The 25109-nt window shown below is 37.7% G+C and overlaps 1 protein-coding gene across 1 annotated transcript in view; it reads right to left on the bottom strand.

The window, feature by feature from the left end:
- The window catches only part of CR1 (complement C3b/C4b receptor 1 (Knops blood group)), a 159951-nt gene that overhangs the window by 120190 nt on the left and 14652 nt on the right, over positions 1-25109 (bottom strand). Inside the window, 19 exon segments of the mRNA XM_082363858.1 lie at positions 4205-4290; positions 9002-9083; positions 13149-13224; positions 14016-14039; positions 15360-15548; positions 16638-16823; positions 17867-18259; positions 19123-19205; positions 19561-19689; positions 19691-19710; positions 19712-19899; positions 20286-20690; positions 21610-21686; positions 21981-22071; positions 22151-22327; positions 22930-23337; positions 23859-23941; positions 24169-24268; positions 24354-24542. Of these exon segments, the coding sequence (XP_082219984.1) occupies positions 4205-4290; positions 9002-9083; positions 13149-13224; positions 14016-14039; positions 15360-15548; positions 16638-16823; positions 17867-18259; positions 19123-19205; positions 19561-19689; positions 19691-19710; positions 19712-19899; positions 20286-20690; positions 21610-21686; positions 21981-22071; positions 22151-22327; positions 22930-23337; positions 23859-23941; positions 24169-24268; positions 24354-24542 (2986 nt within the window).

Here is a 25109-nt window from a genome sequence, read left to right as displayed (position 1 = left end):
TGGAGTTTCGTGACAGCCAGGAGGTGTGGGAATGTTCTAGGAAAAGTTTGGGAATATAGGTAGTTTGTTGATTATGAAGCTCGACTTCTAGTAAGGCCCATAAAGAGGACTTCTGAAAAGGAAATGGATGGAAGAGGGTTAAAAATCTCAGGAATTGTTGGGTCTGCTAAGGGAGAACATGTACAATAAACAATAGAAAGATAAGGATTCATCTAGAGGTTTTAAAATTTTTTTGTTGAAGTATAGTTGATGTACAATATTAGTTTCAGTTGTACAACATAGTGATTCAAAATTTTTATTGATTATATTCCATTTAAAGTTATTATAAAATATTGGCTATATTCCCTGTGCTGTATGATATACCCTTGTACCTTATTTATTAATACATAGTAGTTTGTACCTCTTAGTCCCCTACCCCTATCTTGTCCCTCACCCCCTCCCTCTCCCTACTGGTAACCACTAGTTTGTTCCTTATATCTGTGAGTCTGTTTCTATTCTGTTATATTCATTCATTTTTAAAAAATTAATTAATTTATTTGTTTTTATTCTTGGCTGTGTTGGGTCTTCATTGCTGCACACGGGCTTTCTCTAGTTGCAGTAAGTGGGGGCTACTCTCCGTTGTGGTACGTGGGCTTCTCACTGCCGTGGTTTCTCTTGTTGCAGAGCATGGGCTCTAGGCATGCAGGCTTCAGTAGTTGTGGCATGTGGGCTCAGTAGTTGTGGCTTGAGGGCTCTAGAGCACAGACTCAGTAATTGTGGCGCATGGGCTTAGTTGCTCTGCGACATGTGGGATCTTCTGGGACCAAGGCGCAAACACGTGTCCCCTGCATTGGCAGGCGGGTTCTTAACCACTGCACCACCAGGGAAGCCCTATATTAATTCTTTTGTTTTATTTTTTAGATTCCACATACAAATGATAACATACAGCATTTGTCTTTTTCTGTCTGACTTATCAACCAGAGGTTTTTAACATTTTTGTTCTTCTCAGAATTATTTTTTAGATGTAAAAAATAAAGTACATAGGATTACAAAGAAAACTGGTTATACTGAAATACAGTTCTAGCCACGAATTTTTGGAGGTCTGTGGTTCCTAAGACAAGAACTCCAGATTTAAAAATTAGTAGAAACAAGAGCCACTCATTTCTAAAGCAAGAGTCAGAACAAGTCGTATGGAGAGTGGAGTAATTCCAAATATCAAATGCTGTAGAGAGGAGAGGTGGATGAGGGTTGAAAAGATATTGTAGCAGATATTTCAGTAAATATGCTAGCTCTTTTCTCCTCCATGCATAGATATGATTCATGGTGGAGTAAAGACACTCAAGGTTGAAAACGATCTCTACTCAGTGTACTTTCACTGTTGGAAACCCATGTACACACAGTCCAGCAAACCTATATCACTCAACATGTACAGCCTTAGCTCACACAAACAATCCAGAATACTGTCTTACTTCATTTGTCCCTTTTATTCAAGTCTCACTTCCTACCCTCACTAGTTGAGAAAGGGCAGTGTCCCAAAGGCCAGATATGTTCTTAATTTTCCATTCGTTTCCATTAGACTCTCTCCCAAGACTCTACTGCAAGAAACATCTACTTTGATCACATCACTTACCACACCTCCTTTTTAATACTTTAATACCACTCTATCAAGGATTTGATATTATCCTTTCAAGATATTCTCAACAGAGCAATGGAAAAAGAAGCCAGATCATGGTAGGCCATGGAAAAGGGAATAGAAGATTCAATTCCCCAGGCTTACCTCACATGCTATCAGAATATGCCACTCATTACCACTTCTTTTTACACTAATCTCCTAACATCTGCTTTTTTCCCTCATATCTTGAAGGTTTTAGCTCCTAGCTCATGGCAAACTCCTCTACTGTTACTCCTGTCATAGTCCTCAGTGATTTGATATTCACAGTGATGGTATTTTCCAAATACCTGGCCTTTCGGCACCTTGACCTCTTCTCTGCCAACGATCTTGTTCTTCCTTCTACTCTGCCACTTATGCCCATGGCCATACCTTAGACCCTGTCACCATCAATTACTATAATCCCTTCATAATTTTGGCCATCCCACTGTCTAACCACCAATCCTATCCTTCTATTTCACCTCTAGTACCCTGATCCCAACAATCTTTGTATCTCTCAGTACCTACAGTCCACTGATCTTACCACCATCTTTCAATCTCAAACCCCCTTAGTGTCCTCACTTTCATCCTTACCAGGTTAAATTCCATGGTTGATCATTATAATCACTATCTTGCATACAACCTCGGCTTCTTTACCCTTCTCCCACTTTATCATATTTATTAAATGAACAGTCTTGGTTAGATTCATTTCTCCATAATTTTGCCCCTGTACCCATGAAACTGAATGTGGTTGGAGAAAAACACATATCCATGAGAACTAGTCTGTTTAATGACAACTCATTTCAAATGGACCTTTGTAATGCTGTCTGGTGTTCTTACTATAGTTACCTAGTCCATTTACTCTCTCATTCTTCCAAGTGACTATTTCAAATTTTTTATTTTGACATTGAACTCTGACTTCTCCATCATTCTTAGTCTCTGTTTATAGCTTCACTTCTTTTTTTTTTTTCCAGAAAAAATAGAAAAAAATCAAAGAAAACTTCCACAAACTTCTCTCATTATTTAATCCCAATACCTCTATCTGGTTTATATAGTTTCCTTATCTCCTCTTAGTATGGTTATATTGTTCACACCCTTATCGAAGGCTAACTTCTCCACTAGTGCACTAGATTCAATTTGTTCTTACTTGCTCAAAGACCTCACTCCAGGAATTCCCCTCTTTCTCCAGAATCATTATTTCCCCCCTTTCTACTGGATTTTACCATAAGCATGCAAACAAATTTCTCCAAATGCAGCAGACATAGTCCCTCTTTGATTTTTTTTGGTTGGTTTGTTTGTTTTTTGTTTTTGTTTGTTCTGCTGTTTTTTTGTTTTCACCTAATGTTTCTTTTGCTTGGAACACTTTCTGACCAGATATCTATCTGCATGGCTACCTCCGTCATCTCCTTGAGTTTTTTTGCTTAAATGTGATCTTCTCAGTGAAGCCTTCTCTGACCACTATTTACAATTGCATGTCCATTCAGAACTTCCTTTCCTCTTTCTCTGCTTCATATAATTTTAAAAATTTTACTTATTTTTTCATTTTATTTCCATCTGACAATCTGCTTGTTGTCTGCCTTTCTTCACTAGAATAAAAGCTACATGAGAGAACATGTCCATTTATCACTGCTATATCCCACAACCTAAAACATTGCTTAGCACACAAGAATGATTTCTACAATTGTTTGTTAAGTGAATAAATGAAATGAGTAAATCAGCTAAGGTCAACCCCTTTTTCAGAAAATTTAGTGGTAAAGAGAAGGGAGATAGTTTAAGAGAGAAAGCATGGATGGTTTGGGGAGGATTTGTTTTCAGGTTTGGCGGTGGATATTTGTTGCTTTAACTGGGCCCCTTCTTCTGGAATTGGGCCCCTGATTTTTCCTCTTTTCCACAGTTCCATGTGGTTCAGGTGGACCATGGTTTCTCAAATACAACACTATTGACACGTTGAACAGACAATTCTTTGTTTTGGGGGCTGTCCTGTGCACTGTAAGATGTTTAGCAGCATCTCTGACTTCTACCCACTAGATGCCAGTAGCACTCCCCTCCTCCAGCTGTAACAATCACAAATGTCTATAGACATTGCCAAATGTCCTCTGTGGGGAAGAGGTGTGAGTGCCCCACTTGAGAACAACTGAGGTAGATCAATCCTATCCGTAGCTCTAAGCCTGGACAAGCAGCCGAGGCCTTGTCATCTGCTTATTTCACTGCTCTCATCCTAGTAAGTGGTTGAAATGGGGACATGTGACCCTAGTTGGACAAATCAGAGGTAATTAATGCACTTTTGCAGGAGCTATTGGACAAGAGAAGTTCACTGTGCTGGAATGCTAAGCTGACGAGATGTGCACTTGGCATCGTCAACAAACATTTTGCCAGTTTTTAGGGAGTGTCTATCAGAGAATGAGTCCAGCAAGAAAAAACAGAACCAGGGAATGGAACAGAGTCCTGAGGATATGATTTGAATAGTTAATTCCCATTTTGACTGAAGCCAGCTGCACGCTTGACCTTTTCTCTCATGTGACATAATAAAATTCCTTTTTGGTTTAAGCCAGTGTGAGATGGATTTCTGTCACTTACAGCTGAATGGGTACTGGCTTGAACATATTTGTAGGTGGAAAGAAGAAGCCAGTGATGAGAGATGGTATTACTGAGGGAGCAATATCCTGGAAGAAACAGAAAGGGATGAGAAGAGAACTGTATAGTCTGTAAAAAGTGGTAGGTGGAAATGAGAATAAGGATGAGTGGGTATAGATAAGCTTGGAGGTGAAGGGAGAGGAAATAGAGTTATCCTGTGATGTTTTCATCCTCTGCTATGATAAGGAAGGAGAATAGAGTAGAGATGAAGGTATAATAGAGCAGATGGCTTGAGGTGCATGAACAGATGAGTTGTAGAAATGAAAACGGTACTGACTGTGAATGAATAAGATACCAAACAGCATACTACTTCTGGGTACATATCCAAAAGAACTGAAAGCAATGTCTTGAAGAGATATCCACACACCCATGTTCATAGCAGCATTACAACCTAAATGTCCACTGATGGATGAATGGATAAAAAAATATTGTATATACATACAGTGAAATATTTTTCAGTCTGAAGAAAAATTCTGACACATGCTACAACATAGATGGACCTTGAAGACACTATACTAAGTGAAATAAACCTGTCACAAAAAGACAAATACTGTATGGTTCCACTTATATGAGGTATCTAAAGTAGTCAAATTCATAGAAATGGAAAGTAGAATGGTGGTTGGCAGGGGCTGAAGGATGAAGGGAACGTGGAGTTACTGTTTAATGGATAAAGAGCTTCAGTTTTGTAAGATGAAAGAGTTCTGGAGATCTGTTGCATAGCAATGTGAATATACTTACTTCTATACTTCTGAACTGTACACTAAAAATGGTTAAGATCGTAAATTTTATGTTACATGTTTTTTTAAACCACAATTTTAAAAAGAAGATGTCAAACAGCATACACAGTCTAAGAGAAAATGGGGAGAGTAAGTCTGTGGTAGCCAATGAGCAAGATTTTATTTCCTCAATAATTGAAATGCTGGAACAGAGAAAACTGACAGCTGGATTTAGAGTGTGGAAGGAGAGAATGAGTGCCCTGGGGGAATGTATTGGCTGGATAAGTCTTAAGGATGAGGGAACTGAGTTTGGGGGTTGAGAGTTTGGCTAACATGATGAAGTGGTGGGATCCAGAATGCATAAACGTTAAATCAGGAACTCTAAAAACCCTAAGACTATGTCTGTTATTCAAGAGTTCATTGACTCCAGAAAAAAAAAAAAAATCACATAAGGCAAGTGTTTTTCTTTAAAGACAACATTTATTTGAATGATGAATGTACACATTATCAAATGACATTTTACAGGCAACTACAGTTACTTCATAATTAAACTTCAGAATTAAAACTTGACTCCCATGATTTAAAAAAATTGTGCAAATTGGAATTACTGAGTGATTATGCAAAGGTAAAGTATATACGATGAGAAAAACTTAAACCAAGCAGAAATAAAAGTGAAACGTTTAACTATATCAGAGAAAGATACTCCTATTAAAATAAAATCAGACTTCCCAAAAAATGTATGCCCATCATAACCACAGGCTATGCTTCATACTTTGCTTAAATAATTAAAACTACACTATAACCAAAAGTATATGGTAACAGTAAGTATGCTGATTATAAAAAGAAGAGTCTAGACATGAGGACAGCTCTTTTTAGTGCCTTCCTAAAAAATGTGACTATTTTCAGAGCTATGTAACTGTTTATATCCATAGCCTGGCTCCAAGTATGTCACAGGTGAGGCTTCAAAAAGTCCTTGAAGAGCACGTAGCAGTAAAACTGGGCTCCCATCTTTATCATCAAGCAAACTTTCTTTGTTTTGCTTGAGGCTAAGTGCATGTAGGAGTTAAAACTTATGAAATAATCTCACTGATGTTGAGACCATACCAATAGACTTGCTGATATTAAGTTTCTCTCCAACCGATGTTCAGTTGGGTTCCAAGCAGCAAGGCATACTGAAATAGATGAATTTCTATTTAGGAGACAGCATGAAAGGCAGTGGTATAACTCAAAGTTTAAATATGAGCGTTAACATTCTCTCTATAGATACCAATTACAAGTGCTATAAATAATGGAGCATCAAGCCTATGAGAAGGTATCATTCAATTAGGTGGTCCTTCTTCATATAACATGAAGTAAAGCAAATAATAATTAAATTTTATACTGATAAATATGAATAAGAATAAATGAGGGAGAAATTGAAGCAATGGTTTCATTCTCATTCATTCAAATATTCATTCAACAAACATTTAGGTAATAACTTTACTTTGGGCCCCCATGGCTTTGGATTTAGATATCACTCTGGTAGTCTCTCCTGTTCTCTTCTTCCCTTTGGCTATGACTCACTAGCAACAAGGAAGCTTTTCTTCCTCAACTGCCACAGCAATTTTTCTGTATCTTGTTTATAGCACTTAATCTTACACTATGATATGTATATGTCTTATTTTTGTTACTAAAATAAGTTCCAAGAGGGCAGAGGTGGTATCTTTATTTTATATCTTATAGATTATGTAGGAGAAAGCAGCTTGAAGTCAGATTGGAGCTTGAATTCTACCTTTGCTAAATACTGACCCCCAAGTCTTTGGCCAAGAGAGCCTTTTCGCCTTGGTTTTCTCAGCTGGGATATTATATGCTCACCTAGGTATTATCTTGGAATAATACACACCTTTTAAAGTTATAGTGAGGGCTAAATGAGATAAGGCATGAAAGAGCCTCAGCGTACAGCCTGGGCTTAGCAAACTGTCAAATGTTCACCCCCTTTTTCTCCTGGGAACCTCAGGGGGACTCTTCATGTTGCCTGTCAACCTTTCTATACTCCCTATCATTCAGGTTTCAACTCTCATGGTGACTATTTAATACCTTCTCGTTTCTCCTTAAATCTCTAACATCTCCTTTCCTAATCTCCCTCTCAGCTGATCATTTTTCTTTTTATTCACTGAAAAAACAGAAGCATCAGAAGAGAACTTCCACATGTGCTTTCACCATCACATCTCCCCACCTACCTTCATCTGCACCCATATATTCTACCTTCCCTCCTGTTATTAAGGCCATGCTCCTATCTAAGGTCTACTCCTCTGCTTAAGTCCTGGATCCCACTCCTTCTAGCTTACCCAGATGTTGCTCCAGCAATTCTTCCTTTTCTTTCCTGCCATCATTTTCCCCCTTCCTACTAAATATTCTCTTCACCTTAGGGGAATAACAGCTATTCCTCCACTCTTAAAAATACTTCCCTTTACTTCTTATTCTTGCCATTACTCTACTTATCTGCTCCTCTTTATAGAAAAACTCCTTGAAAGAGTTAATATCTCCAATTTCTCTCCTTTCATTCTCTCTTAAGGCCACTTCAATCAGCTCTAATTTGCCTCTTTCCTCTACACCAAAACTGCACTTGTCAAGTTCACTAGCAAATCTTGTGCTGCTAAACACAATGGTCAGTTTTCACGACTAATCTTTCTTGATCTCTCAGCAGCATTTGACAGGGTCTGTCACTCCATCCTCATTAAAGTTCTCTCTTTGCATGACTCTAGAACACCACACTCTGGGGTTCTCTCCTGAATCAGAGCTGCTTCTTCACCCCTGTGTTGGCTCCTCCCCACTCCATGACTCCTAATGTTGGAGGATCCAGGGCTCAGCACTTGGACTTTTCCTCTTCGCTAGCCTCTTTCACCCCCTTGCTGATCTTACTCGGTTTCATTATTCTGTACATCCATACACTGACAAGGCCCAAATTTGTATGCCAAGCCTGGTCCTATTCCCGAAGCGCTGACCTGTACATCCAGCTACCTCTTCGACACTTGTACGTGGATATCTATTAGATATCTAACACTTAACATCTCCAAGGTGGAACTCATTTTTCTTCCCAGTCTTGCTTTCCATTCTCAGTTGTCTTAATTAATGGCAATTTTGTCCTTCCAGTTACTCAGGCCAAAAAACCCAGGCATCATCATCGACTCCTCCCTTTCTCTCATATCCTGATACAAACTGTCAGCAAACTCTACTGTCGCTATCTCAAAAATGCATGCAGAATCTGAATTCTTCTCACCAGCTTGTTGGTGGCCCCTCACAATTTATTGGAGTTCTGTGATAGGGTCCACAGGGATTCCCCATCTTCCACCCATGGCTACATACACTCTCTTCTTAACACAGCAGTTAAAGTGATCATTTGCTTCTCTGCTTAAAACCCTCCAGTTGTTCCCATCTCAGAATAAACACTAAGCTCATTACGATGACCTAGCATACTCTGTAGGGTCGACCATCCTCACCCTCCTCCTGTACCTCTCTGGTTTTGTCTCTGCTGCTCTCTCCCTTGGTCAGTCCATGCAAGGCCACACTGCAGCAGGAACACTCCACCTTATTATGATCTTTGCACTTACTGTTCTTTCTTCCTGGAATGCTCTTTTCTTTACAAGGCTAGCTCCTTACTTCACATTAGTCTTTGCTCAAATGTCATTTTCTTAGTGAGGACTTCTCTTCCAACTACCCTGGCCTATCTATCCCCTTTCCTGCTTTCTTTTTCTCCACAATACTTAATCATGTTCTTATTTATCTTATTCTTAATTATTTTGCTATTTATTTAAATATTTGTTGAATAGATGAATAAATTTTAACAAAAACAGGGACATAGTTGGCAATGTGAAATAGATAAGCTAACAATTTTTGTGCATGATTAGTAAAGATGTGCAACAGAACCATACATATTTAGTACTATGCTTATTGATAAATTTAAATTGAAGGAAATTTTGACATATAAATTAATAAGAATATTTAAAATTTCATTAGATACCAGTTTTTCTTCTGATTAGTTTGCTAGGTTGTATGGATCAACAGAATATACTTCCAGTGTTTCTAAATGAATGTCTTCTTTACGGCTTGTATTTGTATAATAATTGCTAAATGGAAGAAAAAAGAAAAAAGAAATTCTTTACTCATTGGCCATGATTATTATAAAGGTGTAAAAGTTGTTTCCTTTCCATAATTCCCAACACCAAGTAAGTACTTTTCATGGATGATTTCATTTTATTGTCTTAAATATCCTATGAAGTAACCCCATTTTTTGGAAAGACCCATAAAAATAACTTGCTAAGCTGCTAAGTATCCAAGACAGAAGTTGATATTAGGCAGGACTCTTAATGACTAATAACTATGACTCCCAGATTGAAAAAAAGTCATAAGCTTTCATTTTATAATATGATCATAAATTTACCTTTGGAGAACCAATCTTCCAATCTAACTTAAAAAGAAATTTTTTAGATTTGATGTTTAATTCAAAATCCTTACATAGTCATGCAGCGCTAAAAGCTTTAAATGATTTTGAAGACATTTTTACTTTTATTCTCTGAAAACACATGTACTTTGCTGTGCTTCTAAAACTCTTTGCCAAAATTAGCAAAGGACAATAAAATGTGATTGTACTATCATGTAGAACTCTGAGATAAAGTAATACAAAATTATTGGGGAAAAAAGATTACTGTTGAGAGTACTTACAGCCTGTCACTCACTATCACATTTAAGAGGTCAACTTACATATTTAAGGGGAAGATACATTAAAATTATTATAAAATGGTAACTTTTAGGTTAATGTGAGATTTAGGTTTTATTAAAATATCTTAGAAGACAAGAAAAAAAAATAACATACTCTCTTCTTCACATGTTTGGATGACTTTTAAAAATATTTAATTTTGTTACTAGACATCAATTTTCGAATGATTCATTACTCATCTTACAAAAAGTATTCAAGGCAACTCAAATGTCTACATCAAGTATCAGAAACTAAATTGAAGTCAGTTAGAAAATGGAAATAAAACAAGTGAGTGATGCTTAAGAATTTAGTTTAACATATACGTTTAGTTCATATTAACTGAGGCACTTACATATAGTATTTGATAAAAACATGTTAATAACCTTAATAATCAGACTGGAACATTATGAATTATTTGAGCTTGTAGGCATTCCCAAAGCTTGCAAATTTTCCTACACATGTAATGCTCTGATAGCAAACTTAGTAGCAGGAAGGAAGGAGATAGAGACCACATTTCTATTTTACTTAAACTTCTATTTAAATTACACTTGGCTAAAATTATCTTCTAACTTCCTGTGAGGAAAGCCATGCAAATGACATCCCTAGTTTTGTTTTCTTGAGACCTTTTTCTGTCTTGAATTCTGTGAAACTATTTTCCCCTTTCATCTTACTTCTGACTGTTCCTTCCTCTCCTGCCTCTTAAGCATTACTGTCCTTTTGAGATCTGTTCTCATCCCTATTTTAATCTTCTATGTTCTGTTTAGTACCAAGGCTTCAATTGTGATTTAAATGTCATCTACCTGAGTCCAGTCCTCTCTCTTGAGTCCTACGTCATGGGTGCCTGGAAGTAGCAGGTCAGAAGTGAACTCATCATCTTTCCCCACAAACATGTCCCTCTCTTCTTTTGATGAACCGTTGGGCCCACCCAGTGACATCTGCTTGACTCATTCTTTGTGTCCCCTTCTCCCCACATTCATCAATTCACTAAATCCTGGAAAGCCTATCTTCTTCATAGTGAAGGCATTTCTTACATCTATTCCATCCTCTTGAGCCCCACCACTGCTGCTTTTGTTGACAGCCCAGTACCGCCCCTTCTTTTGAAAATGCAAATCTGAACGTATTGCTTCTTCGCTTAAGATTCTACAGGATAAACACCAATTCCTTGTCATCACATGCAAGGCTTTTGATGATCTAGCTCTTGACCATCTTTCCAGATTTCCCCAAGACTGTTAAATTAAACATTAGTTCAATGGGATGTTAAAAGCCTTATATGAGAAAAAAAAAGTTCTGCAGTCCAACTAGTTTGAGAGATTAGTTTTTAAAAAATTAAACAGGCATCTTTATTGTAGAACTTTAAATATTCTCATGGTCATTGTGAATCTCCATGAGAAAAATGTAGTATGAAGTATTTCCCAATCTTTTTTGGTCAGAGAACACTGTTTCTCCTGAAATCATTCACAAAACCAGGGTTATGTGATACATACTCTGATAAACACTACTGCCTAAAGTACATCTCAAATGTAAACCCTTGCAAGACCAACTGTGCTCAGGCCCTCCCAGGCTTAGAGCAAACTATTCAGGTTCAAAGATGCCACTATTACATAGTTTCAATGTAACCCCTTCATGTCTGATGCCTGCACTAGGCATTATAGAACTGTGAACAGTGTAATCAGATCATTTAGATAGATCCAAGTGACTTGGCATATTAAAGTAATTTTGCTGGAGTTTGTGGGTGACATGTTTAGGGTGACATGACTTGATCATCCCCCACTGGAAGTTACCTGAGATTTGGTAAGACTTCACATGATTATCCTCCCTAACACTAGCATGTATGGAGACTTAAGAACCTGAGCACACGGAACATTTCCAGGCTGATGCCTGATGATATCATTTGCTAAAAATGTATCCTTTGCACCTATCAGAATATTCTGTAATTTCCACAAGATGTATGTGGTCAGAGGGGTCTTTTATGTCACTCCTCCACATAAACCTATGCCACCTTCACCTTCAATCACCATCACACATACTATTTTCCCAGTCATGTCAACTGCTTATGTAGTTCTCATAATATATAATGGAATGACAAGCCTCTGGGTCTTTGCTCAAACTGCTCCTTCTACCTGGAATACCTTTCTCCCCTTGTTTACACTCTCTTGAGATGCACCTGAAATATCTTCTCCACTATGGAAACTTTTCTAATCAAAATTCCCAAGCACTGCTCATTTGATTGTGTCCTCACCAAATATCACATGATCCACTATGGCAACATTACTTTATGGATACAAATGTTTTTTAAAAAGAATGAATTAAAAATAAAATGTAAAAGTATGTCTAATTTCTGGATAATAAAACATAACAAAATATAGAAACCTAGTCGTATATTTAAGGAGTCATGAAAACAACCAAGCGAGAGAAAACATTACTTGAACAAATAGAAAGGTCTAGTAAATTTCTGAATGGGAAAGCATTACAGAAAATGTGCCAGTTCTCAACAGTTAATCTATAAACTTAAATGCAATCACAACATATCTGTTTTTAGAAAATGACAAATCATCTAAAACTCCTGTAAGAACAAACAGAAGAGAGAGGAAAAGCTTAAAAAATTATAGTGAGGGGATTCTTGCTTTATCAGATATTATAATAGTAGAAAGCTATACTATTTAAACACAAAGTGGTTTGTGATAGAATAGACAGATCAATACAACAACAACAACAAAAGAATCCAGAAACACAATACATCCAGATAGATTAATTATTTAACATATGATCAAGTTAGAACTAACCTTCTAGAAAGTCATTTGGCTATATTTACTAAGCATCTAAATGTTCATACACTTATCCCTAGCAATTCTAGGAATCTAGGCTAAGGAAATAAGGAGATGTGGAAAAAGTTTCTTTAAAGGTGTTTCTCATATCTTTATTTATTATCAAAATAAATGTGGAAGCAACCTAAAATTTCAACAATATAGATACATATAATAGAAAAATATGCAATTAAGTAGGTAAAAAGAAAACATGATTTAATAAAAAAAAATCTGTACCTGAGGCTAAATGAAAAAAAAAATTAAGGCAGGAGACTATAAGGCCAAAATTTCAGTTTTAAAAGGAAAAAGAGAAATAATATAAGGAAAATGATCATACCTGTATAGGAACGTACCAAATATCTGCAGTTGTTATGACTGGGATTTTTTTCTATTTTCTAGATTTTTTATTACATATAAATAAACATAATCTGATCTGAATAAACACCATTCAAATAAAATTAGTTTGTTATCTTTTAAGTTCTTACAGAAAGGGCCTTCTATTTAACACAAGATACCTTATTCCAGTTATCCCATTGCAGTATTTATTTCATTTAACTTGTCCTTCTGTGTTTAGTTTCAGGCAAGAAGTCAAAACCTTTTGTGCGTTTTGGTCAAGCATGCGTTGAACTTACCATTCTCTGTGTTTTAATATCATGCGTAAGGTGATAGCACCCAAGCAGAAAAGAGCTACTACCCCTGCAGAAAAACCTAGAAAACAAAACAGAGTATCAAATGCTAGAAAAATGTGACCTACCTTGATTTGAAGTGACTGTGGGGCCTATTCCTAGTGGTGGGGAAAATATTATGTGACTTTTCTACTTGTTCTTCTTCAACCATATAAATACTGAATTCCTAAATCATCATATATGGGGCCTATTCCTAGTGGTGGGGAAAATGTTATGTGACTTTTCTACTTGTTCTTCTTCAACCATATAAATACTGAATTCCTAAATCATCATATGTGGGCCTAACGTTTTGAATTCAATCCAGTCCATATTTAATCTAAAGGACCAAGCATTTGACCACAGGGTTCCAGTCAAGTTTCTGTTGAGCTTTTCTGTTCTTTTCAGTTTTATCAGTAATATTCTTGTCACTGGGGTGAAATCAGGAGCTCAGGACACCAGGATCCCATGACTTTGCATAGCAACATTTAACTCTCAGTTGTGAAATATATTTTGTTACTGCAGAATAAGCCAGTCTATTTTGATAGTAACCAAATCATGCAAAAGACCAAGAGTTAAACTAAATTTTTGGTAAACTTAACTTTCAATTTAGAAACTGGGAATAGCTGTTCAAGTCATTTATTCCATTCTATCCAAAAGTGACAGTTTGTGATGTGAAGTACACATTAAAAGATCCTTAAAACACTAAAAAGAAGATAACTTCTTATGAGTTAAAGTGAAAAAAAAAATAACAGTCAGGATATAGGGCCTCAAATGTTACATACATTTTTATAAATCACCATTAGAAGTTTTCTTCGAGTATTTAAGAAAACTTACCGCAAATAAGAGGAACAAGTGAGCCTAAGGAGAATACAAAATCATGAAAATATTAGTCTAGTTGCATGGTTCCACATAGTTCTAAGTCCCATGGTAATGTCCCAGAAATTAACCTCAGCTCCCTCCTCTCTAAGTCTACTTAAAAAGAGGTATTGGAACCCTGAATTATACCCACTCTTTCTTTCTCTTTTTTTTTTTTAAATAAATATATGTATTTATTTATGGCTGCATTGGGTCTTCGTTGCTGCATGCAGGTTTTCTCTAGTTGAGGCGAGCGGGGGTTACTCTTCGTGGTGGTGCGCAGGCTTCTCATTGCAGTGGCTTCTCTTGTTGCAGAGCATGGACTCTAGGCGCACGGGCTTCAGTAGTTGTGGCTCGCGGGCTCCATAACACAGGTTCAGTAGTTGTGGAGCACGGGCTTAGTTGCTCCGTGGTGTGTGGGATCTTCCCAGACGAGGACTCGAACCTGTGTCCCCTGCATTGGCAGGTGGATTCTTAACCACTGCACCACCAGGGAAGTCCCTACCCACTCTTTCTTCATTTCTTATGTAACAACTTCATTGGCCTTTAAATTTTTTTCCACGTTAATTAAGTTGGGGTAGTTCTTTCATGAAAAAAACCAATAAACTCAACTTTATAATCAGGGATTTCTCAGGTCAGAATGCAAACATTAACAGTTACAACAGGTTGGTTAACATATTTTTGGAGGCCCCTGTCATATTGCTAAGCACTTATAAATCAAGATTCAGCAATAACAGAAGTCTCAGCAGCAAGTCCTTTCAAAATACAGTCTGTCCTCTGTATCTGTGGATTCAACCAACCACAGATCAAAAATATTCGAAAAAGCAAAAAATTTCAGAAAGTTCCAAAAAGCAAAACTCACACTGCAAGCCCAGCAACGATTTACATAACATTTACATTATATTAGGTATTATAAGTAATCTAGAAATGATTTAAAGTATACAGGAGGATATGCACAGGTTATATGCAAGTACTATGCCATTTTTTATAAGGGACTTGAGTATCTGCAGATTTTGGTATTCAAGGGGGTCCTGGAACCAATCCCCCTGAGGATACCAAAGGATAACTCTATAAGGTTGTTAGTTTTGCACCTTTTAAATTAGTGCTCTCCTCTCTTTATTTCCTTTCTTTACTTTCCCCATTCTCTGAAAGTCTCACTTTTACTACAGTAGACCACCAACTTCAAATTCATCTGTTACTATACCACTGGTCACAGACCTATGTCAGTTTAAAACCCAGGAGTCCCTAACATTGAGGGATACCACTCACTCTCTTCTTTCCAGCGAAACAAGTAGGAGCTGCAGTGAAGCCCTTTGTACTTACTTGGGGATTTGCAAACAGCCAGGGGAGGGTTCCATCCGTGATCTTCCTGACACTGGCTCTGGGGACTGCCTTCTAGGGTATACCCATCTTCACATTCTAAAGTGATGACAGCTCCATACTGATACATTTTTCCAGGCTCCAGCCCACTCTGGATTCCATTTATATGCTCTGGGAAGCTACAGTTCACCTCTGAAATTAAAGGAATCTAATTGAAGCTGAGTCATATTTTGACATTTTACCAAGAACGTAGATACTGCCCTTAAGGGAAAGGTTTATGAAACCAATTTAGTTTATTCTCAGTTAGTAAAACTTCACTGAAATAACACAAAATGATGTCCTAGGCATAGCCTTTTAGTGTCAGCCATCTACCTCAGGAACGTCCAGGTAATCATACCAGATTACTTTCCTTTTTTGTGCTTTAGTTTCTAAACCAATAATGTTGAATAATTTTTGTGGCTTCTTAGAGAAATGATGAGGGCTGAATGAGTAACATTAAGACTTCTGAATTTTTGTTTCATCAACTTTGACTCTTATTCTCCAATTCTTCTTACATGTAAATGCTTCCTCATTTCTTCTTTCATCTTTTCAGTGTAGGGGCCAATAGTGTGAGATTTTGGATTTGAACCTGACTCTAGGATTTTCTAGCTGTGGAACTTTCTGTAAGTTACAAATCTCTCCATTCTACTGGGACCTCATCTATAATACAGGGATAATGGCACCAATCACTGATATGGTTCTCAAGAGGATTAAATGAGATAATGCATGCAAAGTGCTGTGCACAGTATCTGGCATATGGTAAGAAGTGCTTAACTAATATTCAGTATTAATTCATTACTCATATTTCATATGCACTGCTTATGATAATGAAAATGACATTCTGAAACTTTTATAAAAATATACCTATAATCCTACCACCACTTAGAGGAAACATACTCAAAAGATAACTTTACTTTTTATGAGTATTTTGTCAAATGCACACTTATAATAACTGTAACCACAGTGTAAATTCAATCTGTACTTTAGTTGTTTGATTTGCATAAAGACTTCAACTTTCCATATTTAAATGACTACATAAGTGATAGCTCAGATAGAGCCTCAGCCACTTTTCTTATTTTGCAGTATTTAGATGACTTCATCTATTAATCCAATTAAATGCATTTAATTAAATGATCCAATTAATGCATTTATTTGGCTATTTTAAGTTGAAAGTACCTAACTGAATATATCTATTTTGGACAAATTTTATTTAAAAAATAAGAAAACAAATAAACAACACACCTTTGCAATAAGGGACAGGTCCATTCCAGGTTCCCTCATGTGTGCAAAGAAGGAGTGCCTCTCCTACAAGCAGGTAGCCTTGGTTGCAGCTATACAGGATTGACATTCCGGGAGAAAATCGAGCTATGTCTCCACCAGTATGATTTCCGTGGGGGATCTTAAATGGATGTTGACATCCTAAGAAAGCTTAGACACCAATGTAAAAAGATCTTTAATTTAGTACAGAGGAACACATAGCCAGCAAATGGGTGATAGCAATACAGAAAGAAGGCAGGCAACAAGCCAACTAGTCAGTATCCAAAAATATTCATTTAGCCCAAACCAAACAGTACAGAACAGAGATTTGCATTTCCTACCTATATCATATATGATCTGAAGACAAATGTCAAATGGAAGACAATGAAACATCAGTGGTTACAGCCCACAATTGTAATCTATCAGAGAATAGTAATCTTTTCTTTTCTCTTTAAATGGTAAAAAGGCTGTAGTCAAGGGTCACACCCTCAAATATCTACAGGAGCCAGGAAGTGAAGCCACCAGATATGGTAAGTCACAGAGCATCTGTCCTTCTAAAAATGGCAGCCACTGCCCAATTCAAGATACTGGTACCTTGCAGGAAAGCAGAGGGGGCCCTCACTGTATCACAGGTTCACTGTTTGCCTTGGGTGGTGGAGATGGGTTTCACTTAAAATAAGACTACTGTGCTAGCCAAAGAAAACAGTTTTGAACTCAGTTCTTGGTCACCAGTTGGCAGCCTCTGTTGTAGATAGACACTGATAGGGATAAAACTACCGATGATAACTAAAATTACAAGACAATTCAGTGAGTTTTAAGGCCAGCTCCACTCTCCAGAATACTCAAAGATCCCTTTCTGGCTTGTATCACAGCCTTACATATCAAATTATCAAGCAATATTACTGCCAAACATTTGCCCAAAATGGTATGTGCATTTTCCCCATTCTAAAGTAATAAAAATAATAAACTTGGGAGACTCCATCAGTTTCGAAGTTAACCATTATCCTTTCATGTACCTTTTTTCAACAAGCTTAGAAAGAAAAGGGAAAGAAAGAATGAGCTGAGAAGATAAGGCAAGGCAGGTATTTTGTAAAATAATATGACTGCCTTAGCTTTTACTTGCTTTTCTTTAGGCGGAATGGCAAGTGCAGATTCAAAACCCTTTTTCTTTATTCTGTGCAACATCTCATATTTTAGTGCTGAAAATATCTTACCCTTTTTGATACAAGTTGGTACAGCTGGCACCCATTTGTTGTCAGTATGACACCTAATCAAGTGACTCCCATTCATGATGAAGCCGGGATCACAGGCAACATGTACTATGTCATTGTGGGAATATGAAGAACGAGTTTTATTTAGCTTGTATCCATGTGTGACCTCTGGATTAGGGCAGTGAGTCACAGGAGGAGATTTTATGCACTGTGGGGGAGGTCCACTCCAAGATCCACGTCCTTTAGAATCACTTATGCACCGTATACTTTTCTCTCCCAGAAGATAGAATCCTTGGTCACATTCATAAGAAATTTCATTTCCATACAGAAAGTGTTCTGCCATCACACCCCTGTGCCTCCCATTGTTAATCACTGGTGGAGGTTGACAGTGGATAACTGCAGAAGAGATTAGGAAAGTCTACTTCAGCTAGTACACCATGGTGGACAGTTTTCAATCAGATACTATAAAACTAAATAATAAAACTATGCAACTGCATGTAGTGCACATAGCTATTAAGTTATTTAAATTTTAGATGCTGGATTATGCTTTCTTTTAAAAAGCTTTATTAAATTTTTGACTACATGAATAATACACACTCATTCCAAAAAAGAGTCAGAAAATACAGTAAAGTATTAAGAAAGGAATAAATACAGCTATGTTCTCATGAAATAGAGAAATAGTCTCTTTTTGTTATTTTTTAAATTTTGAGCAATTAGCAGGTATATGGCAAATACAGTCATTCCTCAGTATCCACAGGGGATTGGTTCCAGAATCCCCCATCAATACCAAATTCTGAGGATGCTCAAGCCCCTTATATAAAATAGCACAGTGTTTGCATATAACCTACGCCCAACCTCCTATATACTTTAAATCATCTCTAGATGACTTATAATACCTAATACAATGTAAACGCTGTGTAAATAGTTGTAAGTAAAATGTAAATGCTAGGTAAATAGTAGCCAGCACATAGCAAATTCAAGTTTAGCTTTTGGAAGCTTTCAGGATTTTTAAAAAAATATTTTTGATCTGCAGTCAATTGACTCCATGGATTTGAAACCTTCAGATACAGAGGGCCAACTGTATTCATTTCCTACTTGACAATTTTGTTTCCCAATGCTAGTACCATCCAAACACTAAAACATGTTTCTTATGTACACTGAGCTAGAACACATCGACTGTTAAGGTATAGATTAGTTCTGTAGTGACCTGTTCTCTTTAATCCCCTACAACCCACTGACAACTTTTTTTTTTAACTTACCTTTACAAAGTGGAATCTTTTGGAACCAAACCCTATTCTTATCACCTTGACATTTCCGATAAGCATGTCCAGTCAACTGGTACCTAGAGAGAGATTATAATACGTTTTCTCTTCCTAAAAATCACGTCTCTGAAACCTAGCCTCCTCAAACCACTAATACAGAGGCACTTCTAAATAAGAAATTTGGCAGAAAGGAGTCAAAACTCTTGGCCCTTCAAGTAAGCAAACTACTTTAGACTTAGAGTTACTCCCAACAAAGCCATTTCCATGTCAAGAAAGGACTGAAAAGTTAGAGATGCTACTTAGACCTTTGGAACCTCACAATCTCTGTTAGTGTGACAACGAGGAACCTCTAGAGGGAGTCACCAAGACAAACTGAGGCTAGAATTAATGCACAAAGCAAGGTGGAGACCCTTTCTGAGAATGAATCATACTTACCCATCTTGGCAGGACATATTAACTGGTACCACAGGTGAACCAAGTGGAAGCTCTTGAAGACCTTCCTTCAAAGGTTGGCATGGTGCTTCTAGAGGAGCAAAGTTGGAATTACTTATACATGCCTGATATAAAAGAGAAAGACAACTCAGGAACTGAAAGTACCTTCACACCGAGGGGCAGAAGGACTCCAATTTCCTGAAGGCATACAGTGAATGGATCTGTTTCCCACAAGCAAGTAGCCAGGATCACAGGTGTAGTCTACAGTCATCCCAGAGACAAAGAGGACCCTATTTCCACCTGTATGCCGACCATGGTGGAGCCCAGAAGGTGGCTGACAGCCTAAAGAAAAAACTTCCCACATAAATACCAACAAAAACTCAAGAACACTAAGTATACAACATTTGACAATAGACAGTCTGAAACTTTTAAGCCAAAGATCATCAAGCTCTTATTCATTACTGAGTGCTTTCTGCTCTTTTGAAGGAACCTGGAACCTTAAAAAAGATCCTCTCAATTATTTACCCTGACTGTATCCCAGATCCAAGGGAGCATTTGCAGAAAGAATATATACAACAACACACATAGACTGTTTTGTTACAGAATGGAAGAAATGGGACAGTAATCTATGCCCCCTTGCTTTTTTCCATAACTCTAGCTTTGGGTGGGAGATAACAAACAAGAATAAACAAGTAAATACCTCATTTTTCTCTCCACTGAGATTTTACCTTTTTCACAAACTGGTATTTCAGGATCCCAGGTGTTATTGGCTTTGCAACGAACCTGACTGCTGCCCTTCAAAGTAAATCCATTATTACACTTGAATATCACACTGTCATTGTAGAAATATGGGGCTTCCTTGCTAGATATCTTGTATCCATTTGCAACGTGGACATGTGAGCACTGAACAGCAGGGAGGGAAAGTTTACAGAGAGGAGCGGGTCCACTCCAGATGCCCATCTCTTGATCGTTGCTTGTACAACGGATGGTGCTCTCCCCAATGAGGTTGAACTTCACTCCTCTCTCTGGCCCGGGGTTACATGTGTAAGTGACTGTGGTACCATATAGGACATCTGAGGAACTCCCTGTGTGTACTCCATTGTAGATAACAGGGGGTGGTGGGCAGGTGATATCTGGAGAGATGAAAAGTTACTGTACAATTCTGTTCCAGTATTAAACACCAAAGAAGAGAAATGAGACTGGTTATGAATCTTTTGTTATCAGGTTTCTTGAAGCATATGGGTGAGATGTGATGATATGCATTCTATCAAAGCTCATTATTATGCAAAATTCAGTTTAAAAGATTTCATAGGAAAGATTTTTGTAATGTGTTAAAAGTGAAGATGTAGCTCAATATCATATTGTGAGACAGTAAAGTCTGATAGCAAATTATTAATTAAGAGAAGAATTCTTTTTTTAATAACCAATAGGTCAATAAAAGGCACAGGGGAATAGAATTAAACTTTTTTGAGATGGTACATTGTTTTGCTGTGGTGATATGATAGGCTAGACAAGAATATTTATTGTTGATTGAACATCTACTTTTTGACAGGCAATTGTCTCATCGGCAAAGGAGGGATGGGATAGTACCATTTAATTATAACAACTTTGAGGTCTGCAGTCTGATGCTAATGTTACAGATAAGAGGCTAGAGTTCAGAGAAGTTACATAAATTGCCCCCGGTCAATAAGCAGTAGAAATAGAATCCGAGTTCAGATCCCACACCTGTTCCCTTTCTCTCCACTAAACCACAGTGTACCCAAAATTAAAGATGGTGGCTCATATACTCACTGACCTCATTACTCTTATTCTCCCATATCACAAAAGAGAATCAGTAACTAAATGCATTTAAATTAAGTGATTGCTAGGCTTTGAAGTAAAAGAAAGCAAAACTGTGCAACTATAACTGTTGACAAAGTGAATAGAACAGAATCTAATATTTTTATTCCCATAACATGCCTAAAACAGAAATCTCACAGGATTCTAGACCCTCTGTTATTCATATTTATAGATCTCACATTATTCAAGATTCTTTGTTATTTTTCTACTCACCTTTACAGAGACGAATCTCCATAAACCAAGGAATTGTGCCTTGACACTGCTGATAAACACTCTCGCCTAGCCGGTACCTAGGGACAAAGAGTCATGACATTTTGCCATCTGGTGACCACAAACCTAAGCAAGAGCTATTGACTCAATAGCAGACACATTACTTTCAGTACAGGAATCAATAGGAACAAAAACGTAGCCAGCATCAGCACAACCCACCCATTGCACAGCATAGTTTCCATTAATGGAAAAATAGAGTGATCACACTTCCATGAACACGTGACAAGGGGGGTCTTTGAGATTAACTCCTACACAGAGCTTGCAATGTAACTGATAAGCCAGACCTAGTTCAGACTGAGACAGTCCTCACTCACCCTTCATCACAAGAAGAGTTGACATCTGGTCTGATAAGTTGGTTCTTGGGTTTTTTAAAGACTTGCTTTCCTATAGGTTCACATTCTGCCACTAAAAAAAGAGAGGAGGATGAGAAGTCAACTCAAGGCAATCTCAAAACCAAAAAACATTGACATTCAAAGCCTGGAACCTTTGCATGTGGGGGCAGTGGGTATCCACACTCCCTCAGAGGTACAATGTATGGATTCTTCTCCCACCAGCACATAGCCAGGGTCGCAGCTATATTTTATGGATGTTCCAGGGTCAAAGCGAATCATGTGTCTATCTTCCTTTTGCCCATGGAGGATTTTAGGAGGAGCTTGACAATCTAAAGGAAAGACACAGAATTTTTCTTATGTAAACAATGATAGAAAGAAACTGAGCCAAAGAAAGTGACATTTATGCTACAATTCCACTCTGGTGGCAGTTGTACAGTGCAGAAGTAATCTTGCAGCCCAATTTTGGGTAATTTTAGACCAGTGGTTGTCAATTTTTTTCTGCATTTAGGCAGCTGCAGATTTTTTTTTTTTCCATTCCCACTGGGTGCTCCAATTCCTCTGTTGTACAAGGAATCATCTTGTACATTTCGAATGGGAGATTCTGACCTATCTGTAGGGTTATTTTGCTGAAGTCAAAATCACTTTTCTTTTAAGAAATCACTGTTAAGACAAACATTTTTTTCCCAGTTGTTTTCCCTTTAAAGAAATAGGCAACTTAGGGGTCCCTAATGATTTTTCCCCCCAAGGATAATCCTACAAAATGAATGGGAGACAGTGTTTAAAAAGCCTTCTATATAATTTATCTTCACTATATTTTGTAAAATTGAGGGGACTGGAAGTTGGACAAGGCCCTGCTGAACTCCATAACCCCTTCTCTAATGCTTCAGAAGGATGAATCAGTGGCACCTGTTCCAAGCATTGGAATACCCACCCTTTTCACAGACTGGTACCGATGGTTCCCATGTGCCTTGGGCATTACATCGGATTCCCTTGCTGCCCTTCATGGTGAAGCCAAATACGCAAGCAAATACCACAGTGTCATTATAGGAATATTGATCTTTCTGCCCGGATGATATTTGGCCTCTTAGGATCTGGGGAGGTGGACACCGAACCTCAGAAACAGAAAGTTCACAGCGTGGGGCAGGGCCGCTCCAGGTCCCAGTCTTCTGACTATCAGTGGTACAATGGATAGTTCTCTCCCCAGTGAGGATGAAGTTCACTCCTTGCTCTGGGCCCCGGTCACAGGTATAAGTGACTGTGCTTCCATACCGAACATTCACTGAAGAGCTGCCCGTATGTCTTCCATTGAGAATAGAAGGAGGTGGTGGGCAAAGAATTTCTAGGAAATTACAGAGAGAGATGACAAGATTCCAACTGTACTACAAACAAAGAATGTCTCGGGTGTTGCTACATGCCACTCTCACATCCTGGGTTCAGGGACAATAATACTGGAATCTGTAATGAATCTGTCAAAGCGGCTATAGCAATATAATTCAGAAAGTATGATTTAAAGCTTTATTCCTTAATATATCTACTTTGCTGATCCTTTGATTTCTTTTACCAAGTATATAATCTCCTTTATGTGCATGGCCTGGCTGGCAAATGTACATAGCTTTCAGAGAAAGAAAAGCTTAGAAACCCTGTTTTACTTGAGTAAGCAAAGGACAAAGAGGTAATTCAAGGATGTTTCAGTGAAGAACATATCCCTTAAAGATCTAAAGATCTCTGGGGGAGATCCTTGTTCTATAAGATCCTGTATAGTAACAACTGGAGGAAACGCTTTCAGTTAAGCTGAGAATGTGGTGTCCTGTTGAACCTCTGGCCAAGGAACTAGTTGCAAACCACAGTCACTTAACATACCTTCACATACTGGCATCTTGGTCCAAAAAGTACGCTGTCCAACAATTACACACTGGCTAGAAGGTTGGCCTTGTAATCGATACCTGGAGACAAAGGGAGGTCATTCAGAACTATTAGGCGGAACAAAACCCTCTATTTAAAATCCAAATTCACTTAATTTGTGGGCACCAACTCCTTTTATTGGCATTATCTCTCACAACCTTAAGTTGTCCATCGACCGTCACAGAGAAGCCTTCTGCAGGTTTCACAGTTCACACCATGCACACATAAGTCAAATGAATTAAATCTCATAGGCCCTCTAGACACTCACCCTTCACTACAGGAAAAGTTCACAGTTGCACCAACCCGAAGACTTGTGGGCCTCTTTAACTGCCCATTGAGAAATGGTCCTGGAGGTTCACACTGTGCCTCTAAGAAAACAAGCCAAAGATGAGCAAAGTGTGGCAAGTAACATAATAGCCCAAATTCTTAACATTGATTGTAAATTTAGGGTACCTTTACATGTGGGAGTGACAGCACTCCAGTCTCCCGAAGACAAACAGCGAATGGTCTTTTCTCCAAGAAGCAAGTAACCAGGTTCACAGCTGTAGGTCACAGACAATCCTGGGGCAAAGGAATCAACACTCTCCCCTGTGTGATGCCCATTGGCGATTGTGGGAAGTGATGGACACTCCAGGGGGATATCTTTACACACACACATTAGGAAAAAGGTCATCAGATAGCTCCTTCACAGTCTGTATTTTGACTTAGTACATACATCCAAATAAATGATACATGGTCTATGCTAAGCAGTCGTCATTAATTTTCGACTCAGTCTTTTAAAGATCAAACAGGTATGGTTTAATTATATCCATTTTATACCGCAAATAGTACATTATTTTTTATTTTTAGTTACACTTTATGAATCACATTTGCAGTGTGAAAAACTTCAATTACCAAAAAAAAGTCCATTTTCACTCATACTCTCATTCTACCCTTAAGCCTATTTTCTGCTCCAAAAGTAGCATGTTGTTATTTATGGAGTTATCCTGCCAGATATTAGTAATATAGTGTTTTTGGATCCTATACGTGATATATCTATACACATATTTTGGGTGTGTATGTATACTCAATACATATTATTCTAGGCCCTGCTTTATTTGCTTAATAATCTATATCTTTCCATGTCAATACATATAGGCCTATCTAAATCTTTATAATCTTTAATCCTATCTATAATCTTTAATTGTTTTTCATGGTCACCCCATTTGA

This window comes from Balaenoptera borealis (assembly GCF_965194805.1).
Source record: "Balaenoptera borealis genome assembly, chromosome: 1".
NCBI classification, from domain to species: Eukaryota; Metazoa; Chordata; class Mammalia; order Artiodactyla; family Balaenopteridae; genus Balaenoptera; species Balaenoptera borealis.
The sequence above is the reverse complement of the archived record's forward strand: the minus strand, read 5'-3'. Positions and strand labels throughout refer to the sequence as shown.